The 15,584-nt window shown below is 39.4% G+C and overlaps 1 protein-coding gene across 1 annotated transcript; it reads left to right on the top strand.

Moving 5' to 3' along the window:
• The first annotated feature begins 357 nt into the window (after positions 1–357).
• On the top strand, positions 358–15,430 carry retreg1 (reticulophagy regulator 1). The gene is made up of 8 exons (XM_088345117.1): positions 358–537; positions 3,223–3,366; positions 10,859–10,988; positions 11,075–11,159; positions 11,771–11,893; positions 11,974–12,038; positions 12,172–12,289; positions 12,541–15,430. The coding sequence occupies exons 1-8, from the start codon at positions 359–361 to the stop codon at positions 12,951–12,953; spliced, it is 1,257 nt and encodes a 418-aa protein (XP_088201243.1). The 5' UTR covers position 358; the 3' UTR covers positions 12,954–15,430.
• The last annotated feature ends 154 nt before the right edge of the window (positions 15,431–15,584 follow it).

Raw genomic sequence — 15,584 nt, 5'->3', positions numbered from 1 at the left:
TATCCTTTTATTTTTACCACCTGTTGCAAAAGTCAAAGACGTAAAATAATACATGACCTAAGAACCTAGAAAAGTTTTGGGGTTTTTTTTTTTACACCTCCGGAGGTAAAAGACAAAATAATAACGACACAAAAACGTAAAAATATTATAAATAATAGGAAACAAAAAATTGGAAATCTACAATTCTTTAACTTCCAGTAGCGTAGAACAAAGATAAAAAATATTATTAATGAGACACAAACCCTCGAAAAATGTATACAGTAAATACAGTATATAATTTTTACTTCCGGTACCGAAAATTAGATTTATTTTGAAAAGCCCTTCTCGGAAGTAGATCAAAAGACAGGCTATAGACGTGATGGCTGCAAGGCGGGCGGACAACGCCGGTGATAAGCCCAACATGATGCTTTCAAACCGAGAGGGGGGCAAGGAGGATACGCCTCCCCAGGGCGTAGGTCCCCTGGCTGTCTTTGTGGACTGGAAACGGAGAAAGAGCCGAACTTTGGTTTTGTTTGCGGGGACCAACGCGGTCGTCTGGTGAGTCGGCATGACAACATTAACAAATTCCTTTATTAATACATATATTTTCTTATATTTGACTTTATTAATTCCTTATTTATTTTAAATATGTACACCCTTTGATAATAATTAATTTTGCAAAGTATGCCAATATTTCTTGGTCCGACTTTAAAAATAAATAAATAAATGACGTCATCCTTAGCACAAAGATTGGGAAGGAAAAATGGCAAGGTACAGATCAACCATTAAAGGATAGGGAAAATAAAAGGAGTGACATGATTTTTTTTTTTAATATAAAAGGTGACACTAATGTCACAAAATAAGATGTAGAGCCACATGTCATTCAGCCACTTTGTAACCAAAAAGCTTTCTTCGTCCTTCAGTTCTTTACTTATTTTTCCACTTTTTTCTTCCCTAGCCGCTTATGTTAACAACTTGTCTTCAGGCTGTGTTAGATACTCTGTGTACGTCCTTCAGTGTCACTTACTTTCCACAGCTGATTGCTGCTAAGTCCTCTCAATTAGGCGTGTTTTTCTAACTTTTTCCCCATCGTTTTCCTTTTTAGCCACTCATGTTAGCCACTTTGCTGAGGGCTATAGCTCACTGCTATTGTTAGCTGCTCTGTGTACGTTTTTTAGGGTTGCTCATCTTCCACAGCTTACCGTCGCTAAGTCCCGTCATTCAGGCATCTTCAACCTTTTTTCCACTTTTTCCTTTTCTAGCCACACATATCCGCCATTTGGCTGCAGGGTATGGCTCGCCGCTAGCCCTTAATATTATTTATAGCCGTGTAAATAAAACTTGCTCCTGCAATTTCTTACCAAGGCACTCATTAAAAATGCTCGGGTTTGCAGCACACACTTCATATCCAGTAAGATAAATCAAACGTTTACGATTGTTGCTATCGAGTCCATATTACTTATTATATCAGCAACGTATGTTGTTATTGTCTTAGCTTCAGCTAACTGTTAGTGTGTAGCCTAGAAACCATCAAGAGATTCTTCTCCTAAACAAACAAAAAACAAATACGTCAATAATTAAATGTATCGAATTAATGGCTCTGATTGTGTGCCCAATATTTGTTAGCAATGCATGCTTGATTTTTTTTTTCTGGCAGCCTCACACAATTTTTACAAAGCTCATGTTGGCATTTAGGCTACACGCTAACACTTAGCTGAAGCTAAGAAAATAGTAAGATATTTTCCGATATTTTTTTTGATGATTGCCTCGGTCCAATCTTTTTGCTTTATTGCATTTGACCACAACTCTCTTCTTGTTTTTTAATCCTACTGAGATCATGTAAAACTTCAGTCTACTATCCCTATCATTTTTTTATGGCACACAAACACACACCATGACGAGATTTTAACACAGGGGTAGCAGAAAAAGCTTAGTCACTGTTTTGACCAGCGCAGAGTATTGTTTTGCCTCCAGCTCCGACTGTGAAAGGGTGTATCAGGAAAAATGTTGGAATAAAAAAGTTATTTCTATACAAATACTTGTTTTGCACATAATATTTTATGTTCTGGAGGTTCAAGTTGTGTTAGCTGTGTTACTGGCTAGTCCAAATTTGTCTAACAATGTAAGAAAAATGTGGTTGGAAAAAAATTCACTCATATCTTATGACTCCACGTCAGGTAGCCTAATGCTAACATACAAAGTACAATTCCCTAAACTGGCTAAGATAAATGAGCATTTGTGCAAACCTTCAACCAATTTGAGCAGGAACATCCATCCATCCATCCATTATCTGCACCGCTTATCCTCAGTAGGGTCGCGGGGGTGCTGGAGCTATCTTTGGGCAGTGGGCAGGGGACACCCTGAACTGGTTGCCAGCCAATCGCAGGGCACACAGGGACAGACAACTCGCTCGCTTATTCACACCTAGGGACAATTTGGACCGGCCAAGTCACCTGAAATGCATGTTTTTGGAATGTGGGAGGAAACCGGAGTGCCCGGAGGAAACTCACGCAAGCACGGGGAGAACATGCAAACTCCGCACAGGAAGTCTGGTAGCTGGATTCTAACCCATGACCTCAGAACTGTGCCACACACGCGCTAACCACTGCGCCACCGTGCTGCCCTGCACTGCTTATCCTCAGTAGGGTCGCAGGGCTGCTGGAGCACATCACAGTTATCTTCGGGCAGTGGGCCGGGAAAACATGCAAACACCACACGAGGAGGCTGTGGTAGCTGGACTTAAACACTCGTCGAGGGGCTTCTCATTACTCATCCACCGTGCTACCCTAATATATATATATATGTAGATATATATACTGTATATATATATATGTGTATATATATATATATATATATATATGTATGTATGTATGTATGTATGTATGTATGTATGTATATATATATATATGTGTGTGTATGTATGTATGTATATATATATGTGTGTATGTATGTATGTATGTATATATATATGTGTGTATGTATGTATGTATATATATATGTGTGTATGTATGTATGTATGTATATATATATGTGTGTGTGTGTATGTATATATTTAAATGATATATAAATACTTTTGATACACATGGGTGTATATTATTTATCCTCATAACAATCACTGCCTCCTAGTGGCCAAGACAAGCCTCCCTAAAAGCAATGAACTGAATGAAACAGGAACTGTTGACATTTTTTCATTTTCATTTTATTGAAAATTAAGTGGGTTTACAGAACCTCCTTTTCATGCAGGTTGCTGACCCACTGCCGCCCACTGAGTATCCTCCTGGTTCTGTTGGGCATGATGTTCGCCTTCCACTGGGGGGACCCGTGTCATAAACTCCAAAAGGAATCGCCTCGATTTTTGGGGTTCGTTTGGGCTAGACTGTCAGCGAAGTAAGAAAATCAAATTAGTTATTTTGATTTTGTTTAGTTTTACGAAAAATGTATTTTCTTTTTTGGCAAAAAATCATTCCTGAACATTTTCTTTATTTTTTTGGGGGGGGGGAATTTCCTTTTTGGTATTTTTTGGATTTGGGGTCTTTTTCTATTTGTACAAAAAACATTCCGAAAAACAAAACAATGACCAGGCTGTCTATTGGAGCCTGGTCATCCTGAAAGGGGGATTACCTCATGTGTTCTTAAGGTTTCTTCATTTACCTCATGTTGAGGTTTTTGAGTTTTTCATTGCCCTTGGGTAGGTTTTAGTTTAGGCCATGGTGTTAATTATAGTCTGTAGTTTGCAATAATCTGTGGCCTGTGCAGCCCTTTGAGACTCCTTGTGATAAAGGGCTATACAAATAAACGTGACTTGACTTGACCTAACACTGCCAAGTGGGCACCACTGCTCCCCTAGTGTAGTAGGGTGCAATTGCACTTGATTCTGGGAAATTTAAAAACAAAAAAGTTCACTGATGTCAAATGTCCCCGTGCCCCCTTTTGATGGAGCCTCGCGCCCACCCTCCTCCCATTGTTTGAGAACCACCCCTTTATTATGGTTGTTGCGGAGAATGAACATTATATCACCGTACGTTAGTTTTGATTGATTTTGTGACCATGTTGTTGACCTTATAAGAATGAAAAATGTGTCACGTCATATTAAAGTTAGCTATCATCAAGCTAACGCTAACATGTCTGTTGTTTATCGGTATCGAGTGACACCCCTGTGCAAAGGATTGTGGGTGATTAGAGCTGCTGACGGATGACGCATTTGCACGTACACATGTAAATGTCAGGGCCTCGCGGGTGTCTCACATAAGATCTTGTGATGCCCCTGTAGCTGTCAATCAAAGTCTGTTGCCGTGGTAACATCCTTTGTAAACATCACGTGATCTTTGAGGAAAAAACGGACGAGTGTTCCCACAACAACATGGTTTTGAAACTGTGTGAGCGTGTGGGTGTTTCTTGACCAATCAGGCAGGCCACGAGGGAGGGGGCGTGTTTCACAACCAGCTCTCTGATTGGACAACAGGCAATGATTGTAAACAAACAAAGACATCAGCTTAAGGCATCTCGAGCATAAGACTTTCAGGCATTACATTAAAATAAATAGATCCTTATTTCTTAAATCCATTATTCAGAATTAGAATTCGCTCAATCGTAAAATCAGGGGTAGGATTTTGATCATTGGCTAATAACCACTTAATTACTTTTTTTTGTTTTCCCATTTTAATGAGCGTCAACCTTACATTCAGATTGATTTTACATCATTTTTTGTCTCTGAACCTATAATTACAATGGATGTTTCTTGTTTTAAATCGATTTATTTCATTTAAAGTTTCATACACTCTCTTTTTGAGCGGTTCTCAAACAGTGGGGCGAGCCCACCTGGGGGGCCGTGAGGCTCCGTCAAGGGTGGCGCGGACACGTCTGACTTTGGGGACCTTTTTTTTTAACTTTCCCAGAATAAAGTGCAATTGCACCTCCACTACACTAGGGCGCAGTGACGTTCTCATAGATAGATAGATAGATACTTTATTCATCCCCGAAGGAAAATTCACATTTCCAGCAGCATCCCTGAGCTGAGAACAATACAAATGTACAGAGTGTTTTATTTACATTACATTACATTAGCCTCCACGCAGTGCATTGAGAACAAAGTATAACCATTGAGTATGACGTGTTGCCACAAAAGTGTAGCAGGCCCTCAAGTGACCCCATAAAAAAAATATATTTAACACAGATGCTGAGACCAGCAAAGAGAGATGGGGAAAGAAACAAACAATAGTCTCCTCTCATAGCACTTCACTGCGACCTTGGAGGGAGACCAGCAAAGACCAGTGTGCTTTGTTAAAAAATGTTGGCAGCGGACAGCACGGAGCCAAGGAATTGAGCTGTCACTTGAAGACATTACAACCCAATCACGCTGATACAAATTTCGAGTTATTTTTTAAGTAAAAATGTGCTGGGAGGCGTACATTTGGCTTGGACGGAGGTGACGTGTGACCATCAATTGTCCCCACTAAATTAAATCGTAAATTGATCTTGGGGGAGAGGGCACGCGAGAAGATTTATTCTTCTATGGACGGGGGGAAGGTGACAGAAAAAAATGTAGAAGCACTGCTTTAAGGTAACTTTATCATTTTAGGAAATAGCATTAGACTAAGTGTCATAAATTGAGTCATTAAGTCCATTCATTTTCCAATAAATTATTTAAGCAAACTAAAAATAAAATAAAAACATCAGCTGAGTAATTAAATGGACATTGCATCATTTACAGTGCAACCTATTATTCAAGTAATAGAAATAAGAATACAGCTAACACAATTGTGTTGTTTTTCTTTAAAAAACTGCAAAAGGATTTACACACATAGATTTTAAGAAATGACAACAAAATTAATGGAATCAATTCGATTAATTAACCAATTAGTTAATTTGTCATGATTGGAGTTGTCTTCTGAAAAAGACAACTTAAACTCAAATAAGTTAAATAAAAAACACCATTAGAATCATTAAAAAGGACAGAGCATTATTTTTTGTGACATCTGCTAGTCAGTAAATAGAAAGGACTTAAGAAAATTGTGTTTTTAAAAAAGCTGCAAAAAAATTCACACTGTCCCTTTATGGTAAAGTTTGGGTTTTAGAAAATGCATCAAAAAACAAAGAAGAGTCAAAAATGGAATCAGTTTCATTACTTTTCCAATTAATTCATGTGTCGATATTGGACACATAAATGTAATTTAATTCAAATTAATAAAAAAAAATCCTCAGAGGAGTCTTTAAAGGGACAGTGCGTCATTCTGAGTGTCACCTAGTAGTCAAGTCATAGAATACAATTAATAAAATTGTGTTTAAAAAAAGCTGCAAAACATTTTTACACATTGTCCCTTTAAGGTAAAGTTTTTGTTTTGGAAAATGGATAAAAAAAAATATCCCAAAGAAGCTTCATACTCGTTAATAAATGGAATCCATTTGATTATTTTTCCAATTAACTAATTAGACATTAGAGTTGACTTCTGTAGAAAACACAGAAATATAGATAAATTCAAATTAAAAAAATAAAAAGATAATCCAAGTAGTCTTTAAAGGGACAGTGCGTCATTTTGAGTGCCCACTAGTAGTCAAGTCATAGAATACAATAGATAAAATCGTGTTTGAAAGAAAAGCTGCCAAAAGACTTGACCCACTGTCCCTTTAAGGTGTGATGTTTGTGTTATGTTTATAAGCGCTTCTGTCGTCCCGCTGTCGGCCCCCGTCAGCGAGTAGCGTGACCGCGCCTATTTTTAGCAAATCTGGCTTCAAATAGACCAGCCGCACTTCATTCAGTGTAAACACGCGCGGCGCTCAAACCGGGATCAGAACGGGTACCCACCATCGGACTCACAGACAGGATTTGACGTTTTCACTGAGGTACGAGTAAAAACGATGATATTTTTTTTGTTTTTTTTTTGTTTTTAGTACATTCTAAGAATACTATTTTGTGAAATGACAAATCTGGATTTGACTTTTTTTATTTGTGACCATCACTTCTTTGCAGTGAGTTCAGGTGTTTTGTAATGAATACTTTGTGTCTGACAAGTTTATTCCTTTATTTTATATTGCACACCTACAAAAGAAAATTATTATGGCTGTTATACCTCACTGTTGCTTACTGTTTTGACTATTATGTGCAGTTTACATCATCTTCACAGCCAATCGTGTTGCTGTACTTTAATTTCCACACCATTTAGGGCTTTTTTTGACCTAGGGATTCGGTCAAATGAAAGGGGCTATTGCGAGGGCTTTTACAACAGGTTGGAATTCTTATCTGAGGGCTCGCTCCTTTGTCCTTGCAAGTTCAGAATCCATTGATGTCTTCTCTCCTTATTTTGAGTGTTTACTAAACTATAAACTTATCAATATCCAAAATATCATTACTATCTATATATATATATATATATATATATATATATATATATATATATATATATATATATATATATATATATCCATTATCTGCACCACTTATCCTCAGTAGGGTTGCGGGGGTGCTAGCTAGAAATTAGCATCAAATTTGGGAGAAAAATGCTGTGGGAGAATAGAGGTAAGGAATTTATTTTTGAAGATGTTTAAGGAGCTAAAAAGTAAGTACCGGTACTTAAAATGTGGGAGGGAAAAATAATGAAATAAAGCTGAAAACTGCCAGGCACAATTCAATGTAACAATCTCGGGGGGAAACTATTTTTAAGTATTCATGCTAGCAGGAAATTAGCAGCTAGCCCGGTGCTCAGGTTAAACGTCAATGGAAGAACCCATTCTGATACCAGCAATAAATTACCATCTTGCTTTGTGCTAATACCAATTGAGGGCCCCTTCTGACGATAGCAGGAACTAGCGTCGTGCTTACTCTAAACGCCAATGAAGGGGCCTGTTCTGATGCTAGCTAAATATTAGCAGCTACTCGCATGCTAATTCTAAATGCCAATAGCAAAGCCTGTCTAGATACTAGCAGGGTATTAGCAGCTTGCGTCGTGCTAACTCTAAATGCCAATCAAGGACCCTTTTTGACATGCAGGAATCTAGCTGCTTACCCCATGCTAATGCTAATCGCCAATGAAAGACCCTGTTCTAATTCTAGCACGATATTAGCATATCCTTTCCTCAGTGTTTTTCTCCTTTTAACACATTTTCAATCAAACAAAAAGTGTCAAGACATACTCACATGTAAGGTGAATATATGAATTTATTTTTTATGATGTATGACTTTATTTTTTATTTGTATGAAGTACATAAAATATGAGGGGGAAACGTAACAAAAATAACAGCATAAAAAATGAAACACTTGGCAATGTAAAAAACTCAAAAACAACATCTTAAAATAATTGATGCTAGCAGGAAATTAGCAGTTAGCCCTGTGTTAATATTAAACCCGATTGAAGGAGTCTGTTATCAGTGAGCAGGGGACACCCTATCCTGGTTGCCAGCCAGTCGCAGGGCACACAGGGACAGACTCGCTCATTCACCCCTAGGGACAATTTGGACCGGCCAATTAGCCTGACATGCATGTTTTTGGAATGTGGGAAACCGGAGTGCCCGGAGAAAACCCACGCATGGCGAGAACATACAAACTCCGCATAGGAGGATTCGATCCCATGACCTCAGAACTGTGCCGCAGACGCGCTAACCACTCAGCCGCCGTGACCCCCTATTATGGAATAGGATTTTTATTAATTGTAATTTATCATTGGCTAAAGATGTGCTAGCCCGCATAGTTAGCTATGGTGTCAAGTACCGTATTTTCCGCACTATAAGGCGCACCTAAAAGTCTTCATTTTATTTCAAAAGCTGACCATGCGCCTTATAACACAGTGCGCCTTATATATGGCTCAATATTAAATTCGCAAGGTCTCGCAACTTACTCAACAGCCGCCGACTCGATTTTACCCCGAACGTGGAGTAGTCCGCTGTGTATGCTGGGATTTATATACCGGCGTTTCATTGGCTAACCAATGTGTCAATCATCATTTGAATCGATCACTATTGGCTGAAGTTATTCGGAGCCTCGGATTGGCTAGATGGCCAAAACAAACCCTCAATCGGCCGAGTTTAGCAATGGCGTAGCAAGTCCGCGGTGTATGCTGGGATTTATATACCGGCGTTTCATTGGCTAACCAATGTGTCAATCATCTGTTAAATCAATCGCTATTGGCTGAAGTTATTCGGAGCCTCGGATTGGCTAGAGGGCCAAAACAAACCCTGCAATTGGCCGAAAAAGATGTGTCAATCATCCGTTAAATCGATCGCTATTGGCTGAAGTTATTCGGAGCCTCGGATTGGCTAGATGGCCAAAACAAACCCTGCAATCGGCCGAGTTTAGCAATGGCCTAGCAAGCTTGCTAAAGTACTCCATAAAGAAACATGTTTCATTAGTCTGTATTTGTAAGTATTCTACTCTCCTGGATATACTTCACTCACGGTTGTAAGAAGACCATGATTGCGTATCATTATTGAACGTGAGAACTTAGGTGAGCTATGCGGCTTTATATTTTTCCGTTATCTTGTTTTAGAACGATCTTGATGTTGCTGTGATGAGTTGAGTGAATTAAACTCAATTCCAAGTGTTTATTGTCATATGCACAGTAAAGTTGTGAGCGAAAAAGAAAATAGAAACTAAGGAATGGTTGGCATTTCTTGAATCCCAAGACTTTAACCTTCCGAATGATGGAACGATGCATTTAAGTGACATCGTACGGACACCGCATCCGCACGTGTCTACGACACGTATTTGCTTCTTTGCAAGCTTTGGGAATGTTAAGGGGGTAATCAGTTTGACTGAACTATCTGACTGTTTTGTCCACGTTCCCATTGGTGTTGTGAGGGTCAAACAGAGTTCCCGAATGTTTGATCTTACATTACACAGTCCAGCGTTTTCCGAATTGCTCAGTCCAGCGTTTTTCCGAATTGCTCAGTCCACAATTAGTAGATTTGGGAGTCCACAATTGAAAGGATTTGGGAGTACAGTCAATAAACATGCCCGATTAAAGTCGCCGTCGACGATAAAGCTCCGTTGGGGTAGTGCAAGCTGATGTTTAGCAGCGGGCAGGAGATATAGCGCTATGCTAACGTTAGCATCTGGTGAAACTGTTAGCGGTGGAAAGTATACAGCAAACACAAAGACCACAGTTAACTCTCCCGGTACATAGCTAGAAACTCCATATCGAGTGAGCATTGTGTATCAATGGTTCGACTATTATTGTAGCGCGTAGTCTCCAACCCCTGTTTTTACCGGAGTTCTCGTCTCGTTCGAGCCGGTGATGTGCGGCGTCGGGAAAGCCAAGACTCCGTGATGCCAAAAAAAAAGTCCTCCAATTCCGGACGTTGTTGGTGGCGATCCGCAGCTCAATTCACTCATTGTGGACGGATGGATCTGGCGTTGGTTGAACATGCTTGGGAGCGCTGGTCTGTGTGGTCGCCTTCTTAGCTTAGCTCAGCTTTTGCTCCGTCGTTGTCATTGTCGGCAGGCGGCAAATCTTCCAGGGAGATCCGGTGGTCTCTGTATATCCCTCGGGATGTAGTGGATATTATTGTAAGTGCAAAGGGAGTCGAAGGGAAATAAGAGGGATCAGGAGACACTGAAAAACAAAAGACGAACTGGAGCTCGAGCCGCAGCGTCTAGTAGACGCGCCGCCATCTTGAAAATAATATGAATACAACAATATTAACACAAAAAACGGATGTAATTCCAAATCTTTTATAAATCGGATTTTTGGTTATATTTTTTTATTTTTTTTAAAGTGATGGTTTGTACAAGTGACTTGACTTGTATATCAAGTTCGAAGCTTTAAAATGTTCAAATACAATTTTTTTTCCACCTTTCATGAATCTCCATTTTCATTTGAATAAGTGCCAGTAGGTACAAGTTTTGCCCCAAGGACAATTTGATTAGCCTGTGAGTTATCTGTCTTTGTAGCTGGAACAAGATGGACCCTAGTTCGGGTCAGGATTCGGTCCAGGACCCCATCTCAGGACCGCACTCGAGCGCCTCCCTGCGACTTTTCCTGCAAGAGACGTCGGCCTTCAAGCAGCAGAACCCCGGAAAGGTGAAACGGCTTCATCATTATCCTCATCTTTGTCTTCGTGATATCGAGGATCGATGCTAATAGCGAGCTTCTTTTTTCCTTTTCAGTTCTGTTTGCTGGTGTGCAGCTTTTGCACTTTCTTTGCTGTTCTGGGACGCTACATTCCAGGGATTGTCATATCCTACCTTTTGGGTGAGTGGCTCCGCCCCCTGCAACACTTCCCATTCTGATTTATGACAACGCTGATCGATTGCAATTCAAATGGATTACAACTATTAAAGATATGATCTCTCAAAGTTATAGGAGCAATCTGTTTCCTGATGTTTTTGTAGGTGCACTTCCTGCCACTTCTCCCATTTTAATTTATGGCAATACTGATGTATGACATTTCAGAAGGGTTACAAGTATAGAAATTGTGGTCTCTGACAGTTATCTGACCATTCTGATCGTTTTGAAATGTTTCTCCTGCCTCTCACTCTGATCTTTGACAAGCTGATATACGACAATTAAAAGTGATTAAAAATGTGATTTTTGACAGTTGTATGAATATTCTAATTCCTGATTATTATATTTTAAGTGTTCCTGCCACCCGTCCCATTCTGATGTACGACTGTGTAGATGAATATTTAAATGTGTGAATGTTAAAATGGATTACCACTTGTTATTCCTGACATTTTGATAGCTCTTGGTCCTTCTCTTTTCTGATTTCGGAGCATGCTGATAAACGACAATACACTGGATTTCGATGTAAATATTGTGGTTGCAGAATGGTTAGAGATCATTCGTCATCATTCTTTTCTCAGTGTTGTCGGTGTTCCTGTGGCCAGTGCTGTCGTCTCCTGAAGCTTCCTTGTGGCTGAAGCCGGTTCTGCATAAACTGGACTTTGGCGTGGTGGCATTGCTGCAAAAGATAAAAGAGGATCATGGTGATTTATTACAAAATGATTAAAAAAAATGCTAGTTTATGGTCTTGTATATTGTGGACTAAACTTTTGTGGTGCTGCAGAGAGAAGAATCTCGAAGGCCCGGCTAGAGAAGGAGTTGGCGGAGTCTGAATTCTCTTTTCCTAAGGTTGGCAAGCTCACAATCGATTTTAGTTGACATGATCAGAGTAAATGCTCAAAATTACCCTGAACTAATGAACTTAAACAGTGTTATTTTATCCCGAAAATGTTAAGTTGTATCGTATTCTGGTGCTTATCAGTTGGACTCAACGGCATGTAAAGAGATGTCGGTATCTGACACGTCGGTATCGGAAGTGACGTGGACCGACAACTTCAACCTGTCTGAGGAAAATACACCGCAGACTGAGAATTCAGAAGGTGATTTGAATCTTTCTTGAAAAAAAAGACATATCCCAAAAAGAACAAATATTTTCCAAAAAAAAACATGAATAAAGTCCAGAAATAATCCAGGACTCCTGGTAATAAACAGGACTTAATGTTACTTATTTTTAATATAATCCATCAAATAAAACTTCCTGATTTTATGACATTTTTAATATTCAAAAGTACGACTTCTTTCAATGTCAGAATGTCATTTAAACCCCGACCCTTGACAACCCTCTACCCAGACCTGGAAAAAGAGATGTTCCTGGGGGGTCTCCCCAACTTCCCTCCGGTCGAAAACAGTGAGGATGACTACAATGACGCCTTTGACGTTCCTCAGCCAATCAGGACCGAGCGTGGTGACGCCGCCCCCCTGGACCTGATCCAGAATACCGTTCAGGCTGCCATGGCCGCTGCAATCCAGAACCAGGCTGAGGCGGTCCTTGGTTTCCAGCTCGCGACGAACCCCGAGGAATCGGACAGCGAGACTGACGACTTTGAACTACTGGACCAGGCGGAGCTAGACCTGCTAGGGGCGGAGCTAGACCGGTTGGGGTCGGAGCTAGAGCCCCCGGGTGGGTACGGCGTCAAACCCGACGAGCAAGAGCGCAAGGACAAACCCCGAGGTTTTTTCGCAAAAATATTAAGACGACATTGAGAGGGGTGACTTTCAAGCTCATTCTATTTTTGTCTTCTTTTTCCATGACCACGCTCATGAACAGATTGCTTGACTTATCAGTTGCCCCAACTTGGAGTTAAGAGTGATCAAAAATTGACATTTTTCACAAAAATATACGACATACAAACAAGCACAGTGTGTGTCAACATCTGCTGGGTCAGAACATAGCATTTATCAACGCAGATTAGCACATTAGTAGTGTCTGAAGTTAGCTGTTAGCTTGAAGATCGCACAACTCGTAATTTACATTTCGCAAGGAAAAACTCAAGGCTTTTCTCCTTGGTCAAAAGCTTGGATCTCTTACCCAAGCACATTTTAGCCAAGCCGCATTCTAGCCGCATTCGCGATTAACATCACTTGTTGGCTATCTTTGCTGTAGCCGCTAGCATCAATTTTGAAACGCCATTGAGATGGGTGGCTTTCGATTGTTTTTTTTTTTTTATTTGTTCCACAACCAATCTCGTGACTTGATTGCTTGACAGCCGGGTTGCCACACCTTAGAGATTCTGTGAGTTAATTGGTAAATGGTCTGCATTTTTATAGCGCTTTTTAAGTCAATGAAGACCTCCCAAAGCGCTTTACAATGTGCTTCACACTTACCCATTCACACATTAAGATTTAATCTAAAAATATACAATATGCAAATGAGCATGGTATGTGTCGACATCTGCCAGGTCAGAACACGCAACTATAAAAGCATATTAGCGCGCTATATGATAGCTTGAAGATAGAACGACTCGTATTTAATTTTCTTATTAGAGGGACATTTCAGAACAAATGGCTAAATGCTTTCCTTGGTCAAGAACTTTTATTTCAAGACAAAGCATATTTTCACTAAAGCAGCCACATTGGTGATTAGAATCGCTTAATAGCTAGCTTAGCTTTAGTTCCGAGCATCAACTTTGAGATGCCATTGAGAGACTTAACTTTCAAGATGATTTTATTTTTGTTCTTTTTCTATGACCAAGCTCGTGACTCAATTGCTTGACTTATGAGTTGCCACAACTTTTTGGGTGTTAAAATTGGCAAAAGACCTACTATATGCAAACAGTGTTAACATCTGCTGGGTCAGAATGCAGCAATTATGAATGCAGATTAAAATGTCAATCGTGTTTTAAGTCAGCTATTAGCTTGAAGATAGCACAACTCGTAATTCATTTTCTAATTTATTTAACGCGACACTATTTTCTCCTCATCAGAAGCTTGTATCGAAAGATGAAGCATATTTTCACAAAGGCAGCCCCTAGCGTCATTAGCAAATAGCATTGCTTGATGGCTAGCTCCGCTTTTGTCACTGGAATCAAGTTAGCACTTGAGGTACAAGCTTTCATCTTCTGACTAGGGATGGTAGTCGCGGAAGATAGCATACCCCGCAATTAATTTTATATGTTTATTAATATATTTATTAAAAGGGACATTTCAGAAGGGAAAACTAAAGAGTATTTTTCCCTTAGTCTGAAGCTTGTATCTCAAAACAAAGCATTGATTTGTTAAGGCAGCCGCTAGCCTCATGGTTAGCTTTAGTTTCAGCTGTGAGCATCAATTTAGCACCCGAGGTACTACATTTCATCTTCCGACCAGGGACCGCAGTCCTTGAAGATAGTACAACTCGTAATTCATTTTTTATTGATTACAATTGACTTTTCAGAACTACAAGCTAAAGGCTATTTTTTTCCACAAGCCGCATGAGCAAATAGCAATGCTTAGTGGATAACTTCACTTTGGCCACTATCATTAATTTAGCACAAATTTGTCTGTAGTCCCTGGTCAGCAGTTGAAAGACAATGCATAAATTTGCTAATGCAGCCTTAGTAGCTAGCTTTGCTTTAGCCACTACCATTCATTTAGCAGGCTTTCGTCTTCAGTCCCTGGTCAGAAGATGAAAGCTAGTATCTTGAGGGATGGCATTTTGGCTAATGCAGCTGCTGGGCGTATAGTATTGCTTGGTAGTTAGCTTTGCGCAGACGCTTGCATCAATTTTTTGTTTTTTTTTATACATAGTTCCTCCCCAGAAGCTGATAGCTCATATCTCGAGACACAGCACTAGCCGCATTAGCGAATAGCATTGCCTGGTACATGTAGCTGCCAAATTCTTTCATTTGAGAGTTTTTTTTATTTTTTTATATATGCACATTTAAATATATATATAAAAGAGTACATTATATTTATTTTTATTTTTTGCCCACTGATGTTGTCTTTGGTTTCAAAGAGTTATTATATATTAAATATTGAAGCACTTTCATGAACCAAAAATACAATTGCACCTTGTTTATGTTTTATACTGAAATTGCAATTGGTGTGTGATACATTTTTTTTATGACAGCATGAAATGTTTAACATTGCCTACAATTTTGCTGCTTTATGTCCATGACCCAAAGTGGCTTAGCTTTATTACTCTACGCCTTGATATATTCACGAATGTAATCGTTTTGTGATAATAAATGTGTTCAGTTGCCTTTCAGTTTCTCTTTTCATTTTGTCTTTGGCAATGCTTTCAGTTGGACCTCAAATAAAGAAGTACTTTTGAAAAACAAAACAAAAAAGGTCAGTTACTAAATGTGATACAGTATCCCCTTGTTTTTGTGGTTAATCCGTTCCATAACAATCCTT

This window comes from Urocampus carinirostris, chromosome 1 (genome assembly GCF_059441175.1).
Source record: "Urocampus carinirostris isolate Australia breed hairy pipefish chromosome 1, RoL_Ucar_1.0, whole genome shotgun sequence".
Classification (NCBI taxonomy): Eukaryota; Metazoa; Chordata; class Actinopteri; order Syngnathiformes; family Syngnathidae; genus Urocampus; species Urocampus carinirostris.
This window is presented reverse-complemented; position numbering and strand designations above follow the sequence as displayed.

What these genes read in the sequence shown, in the direction of transcription:
- retreg1 (XM_088345117.1), top strand. Translation starts at nt 359, where the DNA reads ATGGCTGCAAGGCGGGCGGACAACGCCGGTGATAAGCCCAACATGATG. An exon ending in CTGAATTCTCTTTTCCTAAG is followed by an intron (nt 12,039 to 12,171) that starts GTTGGCAAGCTC and finishes GGTGCTTATCAG; the next exon opens with TTGGACTCAACGGCATGTAA. An exon ending in GCAGACTGAGAATTCAGAAG is followed by an intron (nt 12,290 to 12,540) that starts GTGATTTGAATC and finishes CCCTCTACCCAG; the next exon opens with ACCTGGAAAAAGAGATGTTC.